The 15,467-nt window shown below is 37.9% G+C and overlaps 1 protein-coding gene across 1 annotated transcript; it reads right to left on the bottom strand.

Annotated features, from left to right (window-relative positions):
• Positions 1–1,053: 1,053 nt before the first annotated feature.
• Positions 1,054–13,142, bottom strand: LOC306866355 (solute carrier family 12 member 3-like; the record flags this gene model as incomplete). The annotated part of the gene is made up of 26 exons (XM_079411515.1): positions 1,054–1,192; positions 1,369–1,436; positions 1,517–1,652; positions 1,773–1,859; positions 2,580–2,691; positions 2,820–2,924; positions 3,013–3,078; positions 3,151–3,233; positions 3,664–3,770; positions 3,960–4,091; positions 4,204–4,315; positions 5,004–5,103; positions 5,198–5,353; positions 5,624–5,725; positions 6,090–6,213; positions 6,334–6,441; positions 7,066–7,223; positions 7,502–7,586; positions 7,810–7,940; positions 8,527–8,638; positions 8,918–9,028; positions 9,133–9,272; positions 10,804–10,899; positions 11,203–11,278; positions 11,362–11,505; positions 12,834–13,142. 26 exons carry the CDS (start codon positions 13,140–13,142, stop codon positions 1,054–1,056), a joined length of 3,099 nt encoding a protein of 1,032 aa, XP_079267641.1.
• Between the last annotated feature and the right edge of the window lie 2,325 nt (positions 13,143–15,467).

Genomic DNA, 15,467 nt, shown 5'->3' on the forward strand with positions numbered 1-15,467 from the left:
AGACACAATTATAATATTTTAAAATAAGTTTATTTGCTCTTTATTGACCAAAACATTATAATGAATAATTTAAGTTACATTTTGACTGCATATAAATACTAGATTATTATGAATTACAAGCATGTTTTGATCTGCTTTTCAATGTGAAAAATACAATTTAGCACAATGACGAACATGTCAACTTTCATTGATTTTCTCATTACACCAAGAATAAAAACATTATAAAAGCTGTTCAATCACACGTAAAGAAACAATTAAGCATCACAACATGTACAGAACATTACAGCTGAAATAAACACAGATTTCATGGAGTGTGTGTGTGTTTGTGTTTGTGTACGCAGCAGCCCCCTCACAAAGCTCAAAAATAATCAATAATGCACAAATTAAAATATTTATCATTGACATGAAAAACTCATTTATTTATTTTATTTTAATTACTTCCAGCACCTTCCCTTTCACCATACAAGACTTCCATATCACAGACATAGTAATACAATAATACATAAAACAAGCTTTAAGCAAAATGAGTCAAAAGAATAAGACAAAACATTCAACAGAAAACTTGATATATTTATGCAGGTAAATTTACACAAGCCTCAAATAAAGGTAGGTTTTAAAATTCATGAATTAAGATATTAACTTTATATAATTAACTATTATTACTATTATTTGTGTTACGAGTTTTCTGATATCTCACATTACTAAATCTTATACTTAATTTGCATACGAAGCCAGGTTCAAAATTCTCGAAGGGATTCACTCCGTAAATCAGAAAATACCATGAAAATCCAGAAACCTTCAGAATATAGACAGGAATAAAACTGTACAATTTGGTTTAATGTAAGTGCTGCTGGAGTGAACTCATTTTGAGAAACAGGCCTTTAAAGATATAGATTGTAACTGAAATCTACAGACACAAAGAGAGAAAGTGCAAATAAGCACTTAAGTGTATTTTGAATGTTTTCCTTCCACTGTTCTGAAACAAGCCAAATAGTTTGTGTGTAGTGTCTTGCCTTAAAGAGGCAGGATGAGTGAGTAAATGGCGTGTCTGTTTTACTGGCAGTAGAAGGTCATGACGTTCTGCTGGTTTCCTCGTATGAGCAGGACTGGACAGTGCAGACCGCAGCTCAGCGTGCTCAACCAGGCCATATAGAGAGAACTGGGACAATCCGCCTGCGGTACGGGGAGAGACCTAAAACACACATGTTTATTAATAATTAACAGTTGTGTTTACCCTCAAATTATGATTCTTACATTTCAAACATGAATGATTTATGAGACTCCAATATTATCAGATTGTGCTTTGTGTATGAATTACACATTGACCAGCAGCCCGTAATGGTTAATGGATTTACAGTCAATACTCACACTAGAACCAGCGCGGCGTGCTTCGAATTCCTCCGTATGATTTCATTCAGCCGCACTTTCCTCTCCGACTGTCAAAGGAGGAAAGAGACTTTGAGCTGGCGAGTTGGATTTATTATTGTAGCTGGACGTTGAGGTCAAACACACACACCTTGAGTCTCAGTGCGTCCATCTCTTTGTCCATGATTTTCCACGGAAACTCTGTCCTCTGCTGCTGCGCCGTCCTCTCGTCCAGCTGTCCCTCATTCAGCCTGAAGGGGGCGAGCATTTCCTCAAAGTGCCTCATGCTAATGACAACAAAGACGTTCTGTTACAGCTTTTGGTTGTTATTACCAGACCACATCTCTTTCTTTGCTTCAAACTGATTTCATATGAATTACATTCAGAGCAGTTTGGGGTAACCCTACTTTTTGGCCAGGGGTGGCCGTTCGCTGTCCGTCATCACAATGACATCATGAACATCCAGTCGGAAACGCTGGAGCAAAGTCATCATTCTGAGCAAGATAAGAGATTTTATTAAATAATAAATATTCAAGAACAAATCGGTGTATAGAGTCACAGTAAGTGACTACTTTTATCTAAAATTTTCAAAATACAAGCAGACGATGCAAAATGCTCTTTGCTTTTAAAATGACGCTTTGAATTCTAAAGGAATTTATGTAGTTTAATAAATTTGCTGACTAATAATTTTGTTGATTTAGATTATTCCCTATTGATTCAGATGATTAAAATGATTATTTTGATGATTCTGTTGATTCTAATGATTCGGATAACCTGATTTATCTGAACTAGATGATTCCGGTCATTCAAACAGTTATGATATTTGGTGAAATATTAATGATTCTAATGACCCTCATGATTTGATCTGATGTGCTCGAATCAGATTATTCTAATGATGAAACAGCAAGCGGTCATTTGATCTTGGGGGAATTTGACAAAAACTTCAGTTCATATCGAGAGCTGACTTTTGATTGCAGACTTTTGCATATCTAGGCAAATCTGAGCACAGTTTGAGACATTCGTGAGAGCTTTTTGGGAACTTTATTTGTCTAAGAAACATCTGAGAAGCAAGAGACTTTAGAGAAAGTTTTCCATTTAATCAAATTCCTGTCTAGAATAAATGTGAGATATTCAGATCTCCTCTGCCACTTTTTGTTGTCCTATAGGCAATGGTCCAGATAGTTGAGATGATTAAAATGATTCAGGAGTCTCACTCTTTGCGGTCGTTCTCCATGGTTTGCTGTTCTCCAATGACGAACACTCTGACTTTGCTCCGTCTCCAGCATTTTCTTCTGGTCAACAAATAAGGCACTAACAGAGTCAAACCTGAGACAAAGAAAGGGAGATTTTAAGGACTTTAACTGGATTACTCAACTGTCTGGTGTTAACTGAGGGGTTATCAAACCCAAATTATGACAATTGAAGCCTTGTAATGATTCCAATCCATGTCTGACCTCCATCGTCAGAGATCCAGTACACATCGATGGTCTTCTTCCCTTGTTTGCTCTGGAACACAGTTTTGATCTGATCGATCGGCATGTTCGTTGTGTTGTCGACATCTGAAAGGGCAGAATTAGATGAAAGGAGAACCGAGGAGCGAGATATGGTTAAAGAACAAAGAGAAGACGCATCGATCAGTTTATTCACCTGAATCGGCATCTGAAATCTGATCGTCAGACTCTATGGCCTCGTCCACCTCGAAAGCCTGATTGACTGTCAAACACACAGCATACACTTACTGCAATTGATCAAATATTGTACAACACACAGACAAACACAACATACCCTCAGTCTCTAACTCGTCTCGGATGTCCAGTCCGTCCATCATGCGGAGAACACACACGCCATGGTTGGAATCGAAAGAGTCACTGAGAGCAAACAGTCGAGTGAATCTCACAAAAACATGTCCAGGTCACATTTCAAGACCAATTTCAGGTCACAGTAATTTACATGAAGACAATTATGCATGTTTTCCCTTCAAATTTAAAAATGTTCCTGCCAAATTTAACATTTTTACCTCAAATCATCACATTTGCCCTCCAATTTTCACATTCCCTCCCATATTTTCCATCCAAATTATCATTCTTAACAGAGATTCTCTTTAGAAAAGGTCACTTTACCAAGTTTATTATTATTATTATTAAAAACAGCATGACGTAGAAGAACTAAAACTTTCACGGTGCATAAACACTTTACAAGTTAAATAATGTTTGTTTCTGAGATTTTGCATTAGTGTGCACAAAATGTGTTACTTCCTTCTGTACAAATCTCTGGAAGTGCAAGGTTATTTTCACTCACTATATAGTGTTGATATAGTCCTCTATGCCTTTACTGCTGCTTTCCTGCCAGTTCATTTTGAATCCCATCACCAGTATATTCGGCTTCAACTTTCCCAAACCAGAAGCCTGAAGGGGGCGGGGGGGCATATTTTGAACATTAAACAAAATAAACCAATAAACAAACTCATTAGGAAAAAAAAAACTGCAGTAATTGTCTCGCTGAAATTACAACTGAATGTAATAATTAATGCAAAAAGGAAATTGCTCAGTGATCTGTTCTACTCATGTTCTACTAAGCATCGAGGTGTTAGTAACCTGTAGAAGATGCCGGGCTCCTTCTCTCAGACTGGATGCCTTGAAGGCCGTGTAGAAGGAACGAACCTTCCTCTGATTGAGCCACTTTACCATGTCATTAGAATTGCGCTGAGACACAGACTTCACATCATCCTAAAAGCAAGAAACAAAACCATGATTTCTTTTAGGGCAGAACTGCCTCAAGTTTTTTAACTGCCAAAGAAAGGAAACTAAAGCAGTTCTACATCATTCTGCTGGTTCTTACCATGAGAATTTCGCCACAAATCATCAAACTGACATTTTTAGTGAAAGAGCCCACAAAGTCCACCAGCGCTGGACGCAGAGTCGGAGCACCCGTCAGAACCAGACACTGAGGCCTGATGAGACATAATGAACAAGTGAATATATGGACCTATATCACGGTAAACATTATTTTAATTAAAGTGAATGAAAGTGAGGCTATTCAATGGGTTGAACTGCTGTCGATCATTCAGCAGATAAAACAGGACAGGACCCCATCAGATCTTTCAGCATTACTATGGAAGCCCATTTCCACCAAAAAAAATTAAATAAAATCATGCTTGGTTAAATCATAATTATAAGACTGAGTAATTATGAGATCAAAATATTGAGATAAAAAAGTACAAACAAAAAGACATGACACAAAAAAGACCACTGATATAAGCCATAATTATGAAAGAAAAATTTGAAATCGTGACAAAAAATGGATATCATCTCATAATAGACTAAATCAAAAATCTAAATCAAAATTAAAATGTCTCAATTTTCATTTGTCAGTTTCAACTAAGGATTTTGACATGTCAAAGTGTTTTACTTTAAAATTTTGACTTGTGTCATAATTTTTACTTTTTATCACATAATTATTTATGACTATAGCTATTCCGCTATTGGTTATCATTATTAAATAGCCCCTTTGTGATGTCAACATTAACACAAAAGAATTGTAATAGCATGCACTGATTAATCATTCACAATAAAACCTGAATTAAAAATGGATTGTGCTTCTTTCTCTCATGGCCTTGTTCTCATCCTCTTCTACCTGACCTGTAGTTTTTGACGTGATCTTCGACTCCTGCGAGAGACACGGAGTAGGACAGGGCCATGTTGTAGGTACTGGCCTGGACAGACGAACCCCAGTTCACCTCTTGAACGACACAACAACGTTCAGACATCCTCATCATTTTTTTGTAAATGACACAATTCAGTGCAATCGTTATTTTGAATAGTCAACATCTCACCGGGTTTCTTATAGACGACGTAGCCGAATAAGAAGATGATTAAACCAAAAGCAATGAGCGCTGCCCACCAGGTGAGCAAGAACATCAGTACGACAGAAATAACGGCACCAAACAAACCCGTCCAGGGGCTGAAGTATCGAAATGATGGTCTCCATCCTGATAATGAGCACAAGAAATGTTCAGGAAACAGAAAAAAGTGTTAATATACAGTAGATCTGGACTCAACAGCCTTTCAAACAGCAGCTTAAATGGAAGCATTGCTTGTTTACACATTACATTTTTGTTTGACTATCATTGAATATTCATAATTTGTGTAATAGTTTCTTACAGCAACAATCTCAATCACTTCAATGTAATTTTATGTACATATAACCTATTCAGTCTTAAATAATAGGATTAATTTTCACTCATTTCATTTGTACTCACCGGGTGAATTAGTGATAGATGCGTGAAAACAACTGAAGTTGATGAGAGCGTAAGAACAGAGGAAGAAGTTTGAGATCAGAGGAGCGATTACGTTCAGTTCAGCTGTGGAGATATTACAAATGATTCATACAATAAACATACAGACTACTTCAAGTATAACATTACAACATTTTATTTAAAATCAAGATTACATGTTTAACATGTATAAGAATTTATAAAGGAAATGGTCTCGCTGCAACTAGTCCCCTTTTGCATTTAAAAACACTTTTTTGTCTCCACTAGTTTATTATCCTGCAAATATTTCATCTCTTGATTAAAATGAGCTCATAAAAGCTTAAAAAATTAAGTTTAAAATGTTTTTTTTTTATTCCAGTTAACCATAAACAAATGTGCATGTAATATATAAGTGTACATTATCTTTGAATAATACAAGTTGTGTTAAATATTATGTTGCTTTTCGACTCACCAATCAGAATGAAGCACATGGCGATGATGTAACACAGCAGATACGCTCGCAGTGGCTCGTTGTTTTTCCCATAACCCTTTGCAAAGAAGCCGATGTAAGGGTAGATGTTGTCTTTACAGAGACACTGTCCCAAGAGGAGGTGGGAGAAAAGTGTTTTTGTTTGAATTTTACAGGCCATGTTCACTTTGATGAGCTTATGAAGTTGCATATTAACTATTATCTATTTCAGAGTATCCCATTTTACCTGGAAGACTTTGGGTGCGGAAACGAGAAACGCAAGGGCTGACGACAGGGTGGCCGCAAATATGCCCGCATAGATCAACGGACCAAAGCCGGAGACCTGGATCAGGACCTGGGGGTTTGAGCGGGAAACTACATTAATGCAAAATTATTTCATCTGTCAAACCAGTGGAGCGTCTAAAAGAGTGATTCAGAAGAGTAGTGAACATACAATTATATATTGTCAAGATAAACCATATAAATATACACACTCAGATTTTGAATGCAACTTCCAAAATGAAGGAATGAATCAATAAACTGATAATTAACTTAAAATGAAAAATAGCCATTTAAGAAAGAAAGAAAGAAAAAGCAAGGTATGATTACTATAGGATTCTCTAAAATGCCGTGGTAAAAATCATAAAAAGAAAAAATAAATAAAATCCCTGGTTGGGCCACATCTTTTGTAGATCATTTGCGTTAAACCGAATATGGTGTCATTATCTACTGATTCTCTTCTCACATCAAACTTTCTTTCCTGTTTTGCTTTGCTCCATTCAGTAGAAGTTCCTGATGATCACTGGCTGTCAGATCAGGGGTATTTCACTATGTTTATGTTTAGTGGATCAACTATAACCACTAGACTAACCCGTCTTACATTCACACACCAAAATATGAATCTAGTTCACAGCCTTCAGTGTGAAGACTGGTGTCTGGTGTCTTCTCAAGAGGACAGCAGCACACCGAAGACGCTAACCTGGAAGTTGTTGGAGAGGCCGAAGGAGCAGGTGCCGCTCTGTTGGCACTCGGTGAAGTTCCAGCCCAGACCACAGCTCAGACCCTCACACGCCTCGGTGAAGTTCAGCGGCAGACTGTCGTTCAGGTTACCGGAGGCGTCACGCAGCACACACGCTCCTGCCAGAGAAACACAGGCTTTTAAACCTCTACTCTATAATAAATGTATCAACATTAATCAAAGAAAAAGTGAAGATGTTTCATTTATAAAAAAAATAATGTTGCTTTACAAGCATGAACAGGTGGTTATTATACTTATTAACTGCATTGGCTAGAAGAAATGCCTATAATGATTATTATTTATAATAAATAGACTTCTTGAACATTGGTGCTGATACTCAACTCACGTTGCCCGTAATGGCATGTGAATTTGGCAGTAAACTTCATTAAATACTCACCTACAGTTGATGAAATGGCTAAATAGCTAACGGTGGTCCAGAATATTGCCATCAGTGTCCCTCTTGGGATGGCAATCTCAGGCTCCTGAAACGTTCACAAACACAGGGTTTGATGAAAACCTTAGAGCTATAATCACAAGTATCTAATCATAATCACTGTCACAACAACTTTATTCATTCATTTATGTATTCAAGAACTGTAATATATATATATATATATATATAAATAATAATAATAATAAAAACCTGTAAAGAACTCAAAGTGTAGTAGTGTCTTTGTTTTTGGCATGTTTGCAGATGTTAATTACCTTCAGATCTCCTGAGATGTTTGCTCCAGCAAGGATCCCAATGGCAGATGGGAAGAAGATGGCAAACATTCGGAAGAAGTCACCGTCCTGACCTCTCCAGTCTGGGAAGAGGTTCTCCAAGAAGATCTCGCCTGGAAAAAACAATGCCGTTACCAAAATACTTTAGTTATTAGCAAAATCATTTCTGGAGTGTGTTGCAAGGAAACGATCACCCCAAATGAAACTCCTGTCATAATTTAGCCATTTTTATGTTGCTTTAAACCTGTATGCTATTACTGAACAATTTAGTGCAATTTAATTTTTTACTTCATAACATTTTTTCCCCCCATATAACACTTTATAGAGACTACGTCTATCAAACTACAAATAAGGACAAAAAGACACCCTAAAAGTAGTTGAAAAACCAAAACTAAAGTCATAAAGCAAAAGAATTTGTGCTTTTGTTTCACAGAAAAATAACTGTTTTGTATGTCATTCCAAACCCATAAACCAAGTGAGTAAATAATGACATAGCTTTTATTGTCAAGCAAATATTGCATAAATCTTTACAGTTATTTTTAGGGTACTAAGTAATCTTGTCTGGTTTTATAGAAGTTAAATATTTCTAAACCAATTAAACTTCTAGGAACGGACTAAAACCTATTTGGTTCTTGACAGAGTTTGTTGTAAAAGATTTGCAGGATGCGGCGCATGCAAACAGACACGCTTCACACTCACTGCGGTAACTGAAGACACCTATGGACTGTTTCTGGGGAGTCGGCGCAATCACAGTGCCAACAAAATAGTTGACGAAAGACACCATAAGAACCAAGAAGAACAGGATCTGAGTCTATGAGAGAAGGAATAAAAGAGAAGGAAAAAACTACATTATAGGCTGATAATTTGACTCCGTGTTTAAGTCAGAGTTTCATAACAAGGGCTTTGTGATATGTAATATGTATATTAAACACACACGCGCACACACACACACACACATACATACATACATACATTCAATTATTCAAAAGCAGAATGCAGATGTTTCCCAATGCATCACTCAAGTTTTATAAGAAACATATAGCCTATGGTGACTGTACTGTAAAATGCGTGTTTATTTTCAGGATTGTACCTTGGATTCCCACTCCATCCCAGCCAATGATATGAGAAGCAGCGCAGTGACTGTGATAGATCCTATAATTCGGACGTCATTGATTGAATCCACAATTTGGGAGTCATACTCCTGTTGCATCATAAACATATAGGCTATCATATTACAATCGGCATAACATGCACACGTAACAATGTCATGCAACAGAAGTCTGTGTTCATTTGAGTCATTCTTACAATGAGAAGATCTCTGACGGTCTCCGAAAACCCCACCGTGTTGAGCGCACAAGCGAGAGCGTTGGCGAAAGAAAACACCACACCGATGGGACCCCCCAACTCAGGACCCAGAGTACGGGAGATCATGAAGTACGCGCCGCCTGATGGGTGGAGGAGAGATATGAGAGAGAATGTAAAGAAATATGATGCCCGCTCGTTGCTTAGATTCGGGGGGAGTCGTGGCCTAATGGTTAGAGAGTCGGACTTGTAATCCAAAGGTTGTGGGTTCGAGTCTCCGGCCGGCAGGGATTGTAGGTGGGGGGAGTGAATGTACAGCGCTCTCTCCACCCTCAATACCACGACTGAGGTGCCCTTGAGCAAGGCACCGAACCCCCAACTGCTCCCCGGGCGCCGCAGCATTGGCTGCCCACTGCTCCGGGTGTGTGTTCACTGCTGTGTGTGTGTGTTCACAGTGTGTGTGTGTGTGTTCACTGCTGTGTGTGTGTGTGTGTTCACTGCTGTGTGTGTGCACTTTGGGTGGGTTAAATGCAGAGCACAAATTCCAAGTATTGGTCATCATACTTGGCCGTCTGTCATGTCACTGTCACTTAGTGGCGGCAACTACGATATTCTGGGCCAGGTTGTTCTACAGAAATGTGAATTTCAGCTATCATATCACAAGAACAGTTTTTTCCCCCAGGCCGTATCCCAGCTGAACAACACATAACACACCCCGGTACTGTACATCTGTAAATAATCATCAAACCTTCATCTGTACATAGGACACATGCACATTCACAGTTCTGTCTATGGTCATGTCTCTTTTCTGTATATTTTTATTTTTATTACTATTTTTATTCTTAATTATTGTATATTCTCTTCATTAGTGTTCTTTATCACCTTAATTATATGTTGTCTGCACTATGTTTGTACTTTCTGTACTGGTAGCTCATAACACCAAGACAAATTCCTTGTGTGTGCAAACACTCTTGGCAATAAAGCTCTTTCTGATTCTGATATTGTATCAAATCTTTAAAAAATGGGTAGTTCAAATGTTTTGATCTGGACCAAATCTTCCAAATCCACATCGTTCTAATCGACATAAAACATTTTAAACAACTGTACCCTGGTCTCTAGATACGAATCATTTCAGTCGGAATCTATTGGAGTTTTTGTTGCACACTTCTCTCCAGGCAGTAAGTCATATAATTATATGTGACCCTGGAGCACAAAACCAGTTTTAAGTCGCTGGGGTATATTTGTAGCAATAGCCAAAAATACATTGTATGGGTCAAAATGATTGATTTTTATTTTATGCCAAAAATCATTAGTAAAGGTCATGTTCCATGAAGATATTTTGTAAATTTCCTACCGTAAATATATCAAAACTTCATTTTTGATTAGTAATATGCATTGCTAAGAACTTCATTTGAACAACTTTAAAGGAGATTTTCTCAATATTTAGATTTTTTTGCTCCCTCAGATTCCAGATTTTCAGATATTGTCCGATCCTAACAAACCATACATCAATGGAAAGATGATTTATTCAGCTTTCAGATGATGTAGAAATCTCAATTTCGAAAAATTGACCCTTATGACTGGTTTTGTGGTCCAGGGTCACATACTCAGCAAAGCATCACTGATAATCACAATCTGATCAGTTTGATGTCAAGCTCTTGTCGAGTGACTCACCAGAAGAAACTCTTCCATTGGTGGAAATGGCAGATACAGACAGAGCCGTTATGGAGGTCACAAGGACTGACATCAGTATAATTAACCATGTAAGAACTAAAGTAGAGGGGGGAAAAATGAATAGGACACAATGTCTGCACAGAGCTCCAGTTCACAGACTAGACAAAACACATGCAAGATAAGTGTTCATCAGAGATTACACAGTTCTGGGAAGTCCTAAAAAGGTTTTTGACGTGGGAATTTCTTGAGCAACATTATCTTTACCAAAGTAAATAGCCTGTGGTTTTATTATAGGAAGTCACATTATTGCATTGCACAGACAGTTTATCTAGAATGACCAGGTGAAAAAATAACCACTTTACGGGATTGTTTTATATATTAATAGAAACACAGGCTTACGGATTCCTGCTTGAGATGTGATCCAGGACAATCGCAGGAACAGAATGACTCCCCAGATGTTCAACATACAGCGAATCTGAAAGACAGAAACAGAGCGTGTATGCATGCGCGCGTTTGGACATTTGCATGCACGCATGTGAAGGTTTCACTGTTTCTCACCATAACCCCAGTGACCCATCCAAAGCGCACCGGCTGGGCGGTCTTTCCTCCTGTCCCGATTTCCTCAGACTCATTTCCAGTCTCCTGTAGCACAGAAACGCTTCCCCTACCAGAGTCGCCCATGTTACTGCCGGACTCTGCATCCTAAACCAATGCATGCATATTCACAATTTAAGTTCATATAGAGTCATTCAAAAGTAGCCAACGTTACAACAGGGTAGCATGATATTGTGGTACCGGACTGTAGTTTCAGTAGCAATTAGGCTAGTCTTTAGATTTTAGTGATTTTTTTTTTTTATTTTTTTTTTTTATCATACTTTTTAATATTTTATATTATGGCCTACAACTGAATTGGGTGATTATAATTATTATTAGGGAAGTCGTGGCCTAATGGTTAGAGAGTCAAAGGTTGCGGGTTCGAGTCTCGGGCCGGCAGGGATTGTAGGTGGGGGGAGTGAATGTCCAGCGCTCTCTCCACCCTCAATACCACGACTGAGGTGAGACCCTTGAGCAAGACACTGAACCCCCAACTGCTCCCCGGGCGCCACAGCATAAATGCTGCCCACTGCTCCGGGTGTGTGTTCACTGCTGTGTGTGTGTGTGTGTGTGTGTGTGTGTGTTCACTGCTCCGGGTGTGTGTTCACTGCTGTGTGTGTGTGTGTGTGTGTTCACTGCTGTGTGTGTGTGTGTGTGTGTGTGTTCACTGCTGTGTGTGTGTGTGTGTGTGTGTGTGTGTTCACTGCTGTGTGTGTGTGTGTGTGTGTGTGTTCACTGCTGTGTGTGTGTACGTTGGATGGGTTAAATGCAGAGCACAAATTCCGAGTATGGGTCACCATACTTGGCCGTATGTCACTTCACTTCACTTATTTGTTTTAAAAATTGTTTTATTAGGCTATGGTTAGTATTCGGGTTATAAACTTAGATTTAATGGAAGAAGTAGCCTACGCAATTTGCCAACGCAAAAGTAAATTGTATTTTATTCACATTCTGTTCTGTTAACATTGGGCCAAATATCATGCAGTTAGGCTATTCTGTTTAAAAATAGGCCTATTAATAGCCTAACTAAGAATAGCAAAGCGCATAAACGGTATGGCTTGAGTAGACCTAAATGGTTTGCGCTAAATGTGTTTATGAATACAACAATAAACTAAAGTTCACAAACACCAGTTTGCAACATCGAGCAGCGTAATTAACCACTTATAACCACAGCTAAATAACTGGAACATGTTTAAAATGGCCGGACCCACTCTTACGTTAAAAATCAAATGAAAATAAATAAATAAAAGTTTAAAAAATAATAATTTTGTCTTACTCCTGGGATGCTTTGGCTAATTGGCTACTGTCATAAAGGGTCTTAAAAATGCGGCCCTAAAACGGCAAACTCCGCTACTTAAGTATTACACTAGTAGTAGGCCTAAACAACTTTCTTTTTTTCTTTCTTATTTTTATTTTTTATTAAGCATATGACCCACATCAGCAGCCTTGCGCAGAGTCTCCAGCGATGGCCTGCTGCGCCGGATGCGGCCCGTGGCGGTAGCGTTGGCATAAAACTCCACATGCGGCATGGCATCTATGGTGCTGTATATGGAGGGTCGTCTGTTGTCCTGCCTGGAGTTCATTACTTCTGAGGGTCTTCGTGTCGGCGTTTCCATTGTGATAGTCGTCTCACTGCCGGTGCTGTAAGAGGAATAATGCGGTGGAGCCTCTTCACTCACCGAAAAGCGACCTGGGGACACGTTATCTGGACCCTCCAGCCTGCGTTTGGAGAACCGGTGACCCATTTGTACATCTGCAAACTCAGAATATCCTGGAACGCAAAATACATAAATAAATAAATAAATAGCTGGTCTAGACCTAATTTTATTAGGCAATTTATTTTTGAACCATTAACAATTTTTCTAAAGAAATAAATAAACAAACACACATTTATATTATTTATTTTATATATTTTAATGTTTATACATTATATAATCACTTTAATTTAATGAAAATTGTTATGTTTCATATAATTTACCCAAAGTTAAATCAAGAGAATGAAGAAAGAAAGACACCATATTGTAGATTCTGCACCACTTCCAATCTATTTCTACTTCTTTAATCAAACTCATGGCATTTATATGTGAACTCCTGGTACAGACATATTTGTCTTTGGGCAAAATAGTTGATTTGGAAAAATAAAAGAAGAGGTTTGATTGTACTCCACTTACTTTATGTTTTTCAGCTGGTTGACGGCTGCTCTCCTCTTCCTTTGAAACGTTGAAATCAAAATGAACAGAACACACCACCACCAACAGAACTAATGTTTCATCTTCTTTTGAGCAGCTCTGCAGTTTTGGCTTCCGTTATCATCTTGGCTTTCTTAATTTATAGCAAAAGTTACACCTCCTCTCATCCCACGTGGACGAGCGCTGGTTTCTGCGTAATTGAGGACATAAGAGATGTCAAGCGCGCTCCGTTTCCTCTTCGGATTATCCTGATAACGGTATCTGTATCAACCGGTTCCGGTCAATCATTAACCCAAATAATGACATATAATATGAGACTGATATTACATGACACAGAATGAGGTGGTATAAAGAGCTAAAAAGAAAATGGACTTCTGATAGATTTGATGATATGATTTATGATATATAGTCAACAAAGTATATGGAGTTTAAAGCGTTTAGTTGGATTAAATATATAGGTACACAAAGGCAAAAGACACATAAGTGTACTTTATTGTTACTGATTTTACGATCTTTTGGAGAAACTCCTTTTACAAACGTTCTAGACTTTAAGGCCTCGAGGTCTCAAGTTCACTTGTGTAAAGAAACGAGTGATCTTGGATAGGAAACTTTTAACAATGCTTTACACGACCTGAAATATGCCATAATCTGTCAATGCGCACACACACTCAGGTTTGTATAAAAGCCTTATCTTGAACAGTTTGTTGGCTAACTGCTCATTACTGACTACTAACTCAGATCATTCCTGGAATTAAGCACAGCACTGAATAGATGGTCCAGGATTAATGTTTTGCAGAGAATTTCATGAGAACTTAATCTTATCGCTCCTTATAAACAGTTTTATTAAGAACATTTTATTCAAACCTGGATGTTCGCCTTCATTCATTTACACCGACGACTGAGTATATGGTTGCAAGAGCAAAACACCACTATTTGCCTGATGCTGTGATATAGATATGAAACATATAATCAATTACAGTTAATAAAGAAACCTGTCAGGACATTTCAATAAAAGGTAACTGATTCAATTGATTACCAAAATTTAAATAAATCTTATTGCATACACGTAGGCCGATCATAGGCCTATACAATTCAAATTTATAAACAATTCTAAATATTATAAAACACATTTTCACATATTGATTAAAAAGCATTGTCTGGACAATATGTAAAACAAGAATCGTCAGCGAGTGAAATAAGAATGAACTTAAAATAGTAAAACATCTGGGCCTGTATTCACAAAACATGTTATCTTACCACTAAGAGTTCCCCTAAATAGCAGTAAAAGTTTTTAGCTAAGAGTTTTCTATTCACAGAGCTGCTGAGACACACTTTTACTAAGGAATAGAGAGAAGTCTTAAGCTAAGAGTAGGCTGGGTTGACCTCATTGCTATGGATCAAGTCAGCATGCTTACTAACCATGCACACAGTGATTGGCTGATAGGAAAGGGGAGGGGTCTCTGTCAGACATTTATTCATAGAAATATTGTAGAGCATCATATTATGTTGCCATGTTCAAATAAAGGTTTAAAAAATAATGTTAATTGCCACATTCAAATATAGATTTTAACATGCAGGCTAAGGGATCATTCCTGCAATCACTTGGTTGACCCACTTAAGTGATTACCAGCTTGCATCAGCTGCTTTTATAGTGTCACTTAATCTCTAAAAATCTGGTTATTTTATTGCAACATTTTTCAGTGTTTGGGTAGTTTTTGTGTAACCCAGCTCCTATAGGACAGTCGCAACAACCCAGTGTGAGTGCGAGCAGATATATATTCTCTTCGGTGAGAGCAGTTCTCAGTGCTGCGGACTTATGTCTTTGGTCAAATATAGGTTTGTTTCATTTAATCTATAAAACAGTGAACCATTATTTTATGC

Source organism: Barbus barbus (assembly GCF_936440315.1).
Source record: "Barbus barbus genome assembly, chromosome: 1".
NCBI classification, from domain to species: Eukaryota; Metazoa; Chordata; class Actinopteri; order Cypriniformes; family Cyprinidae; genus Barbus; species Barbus barbus.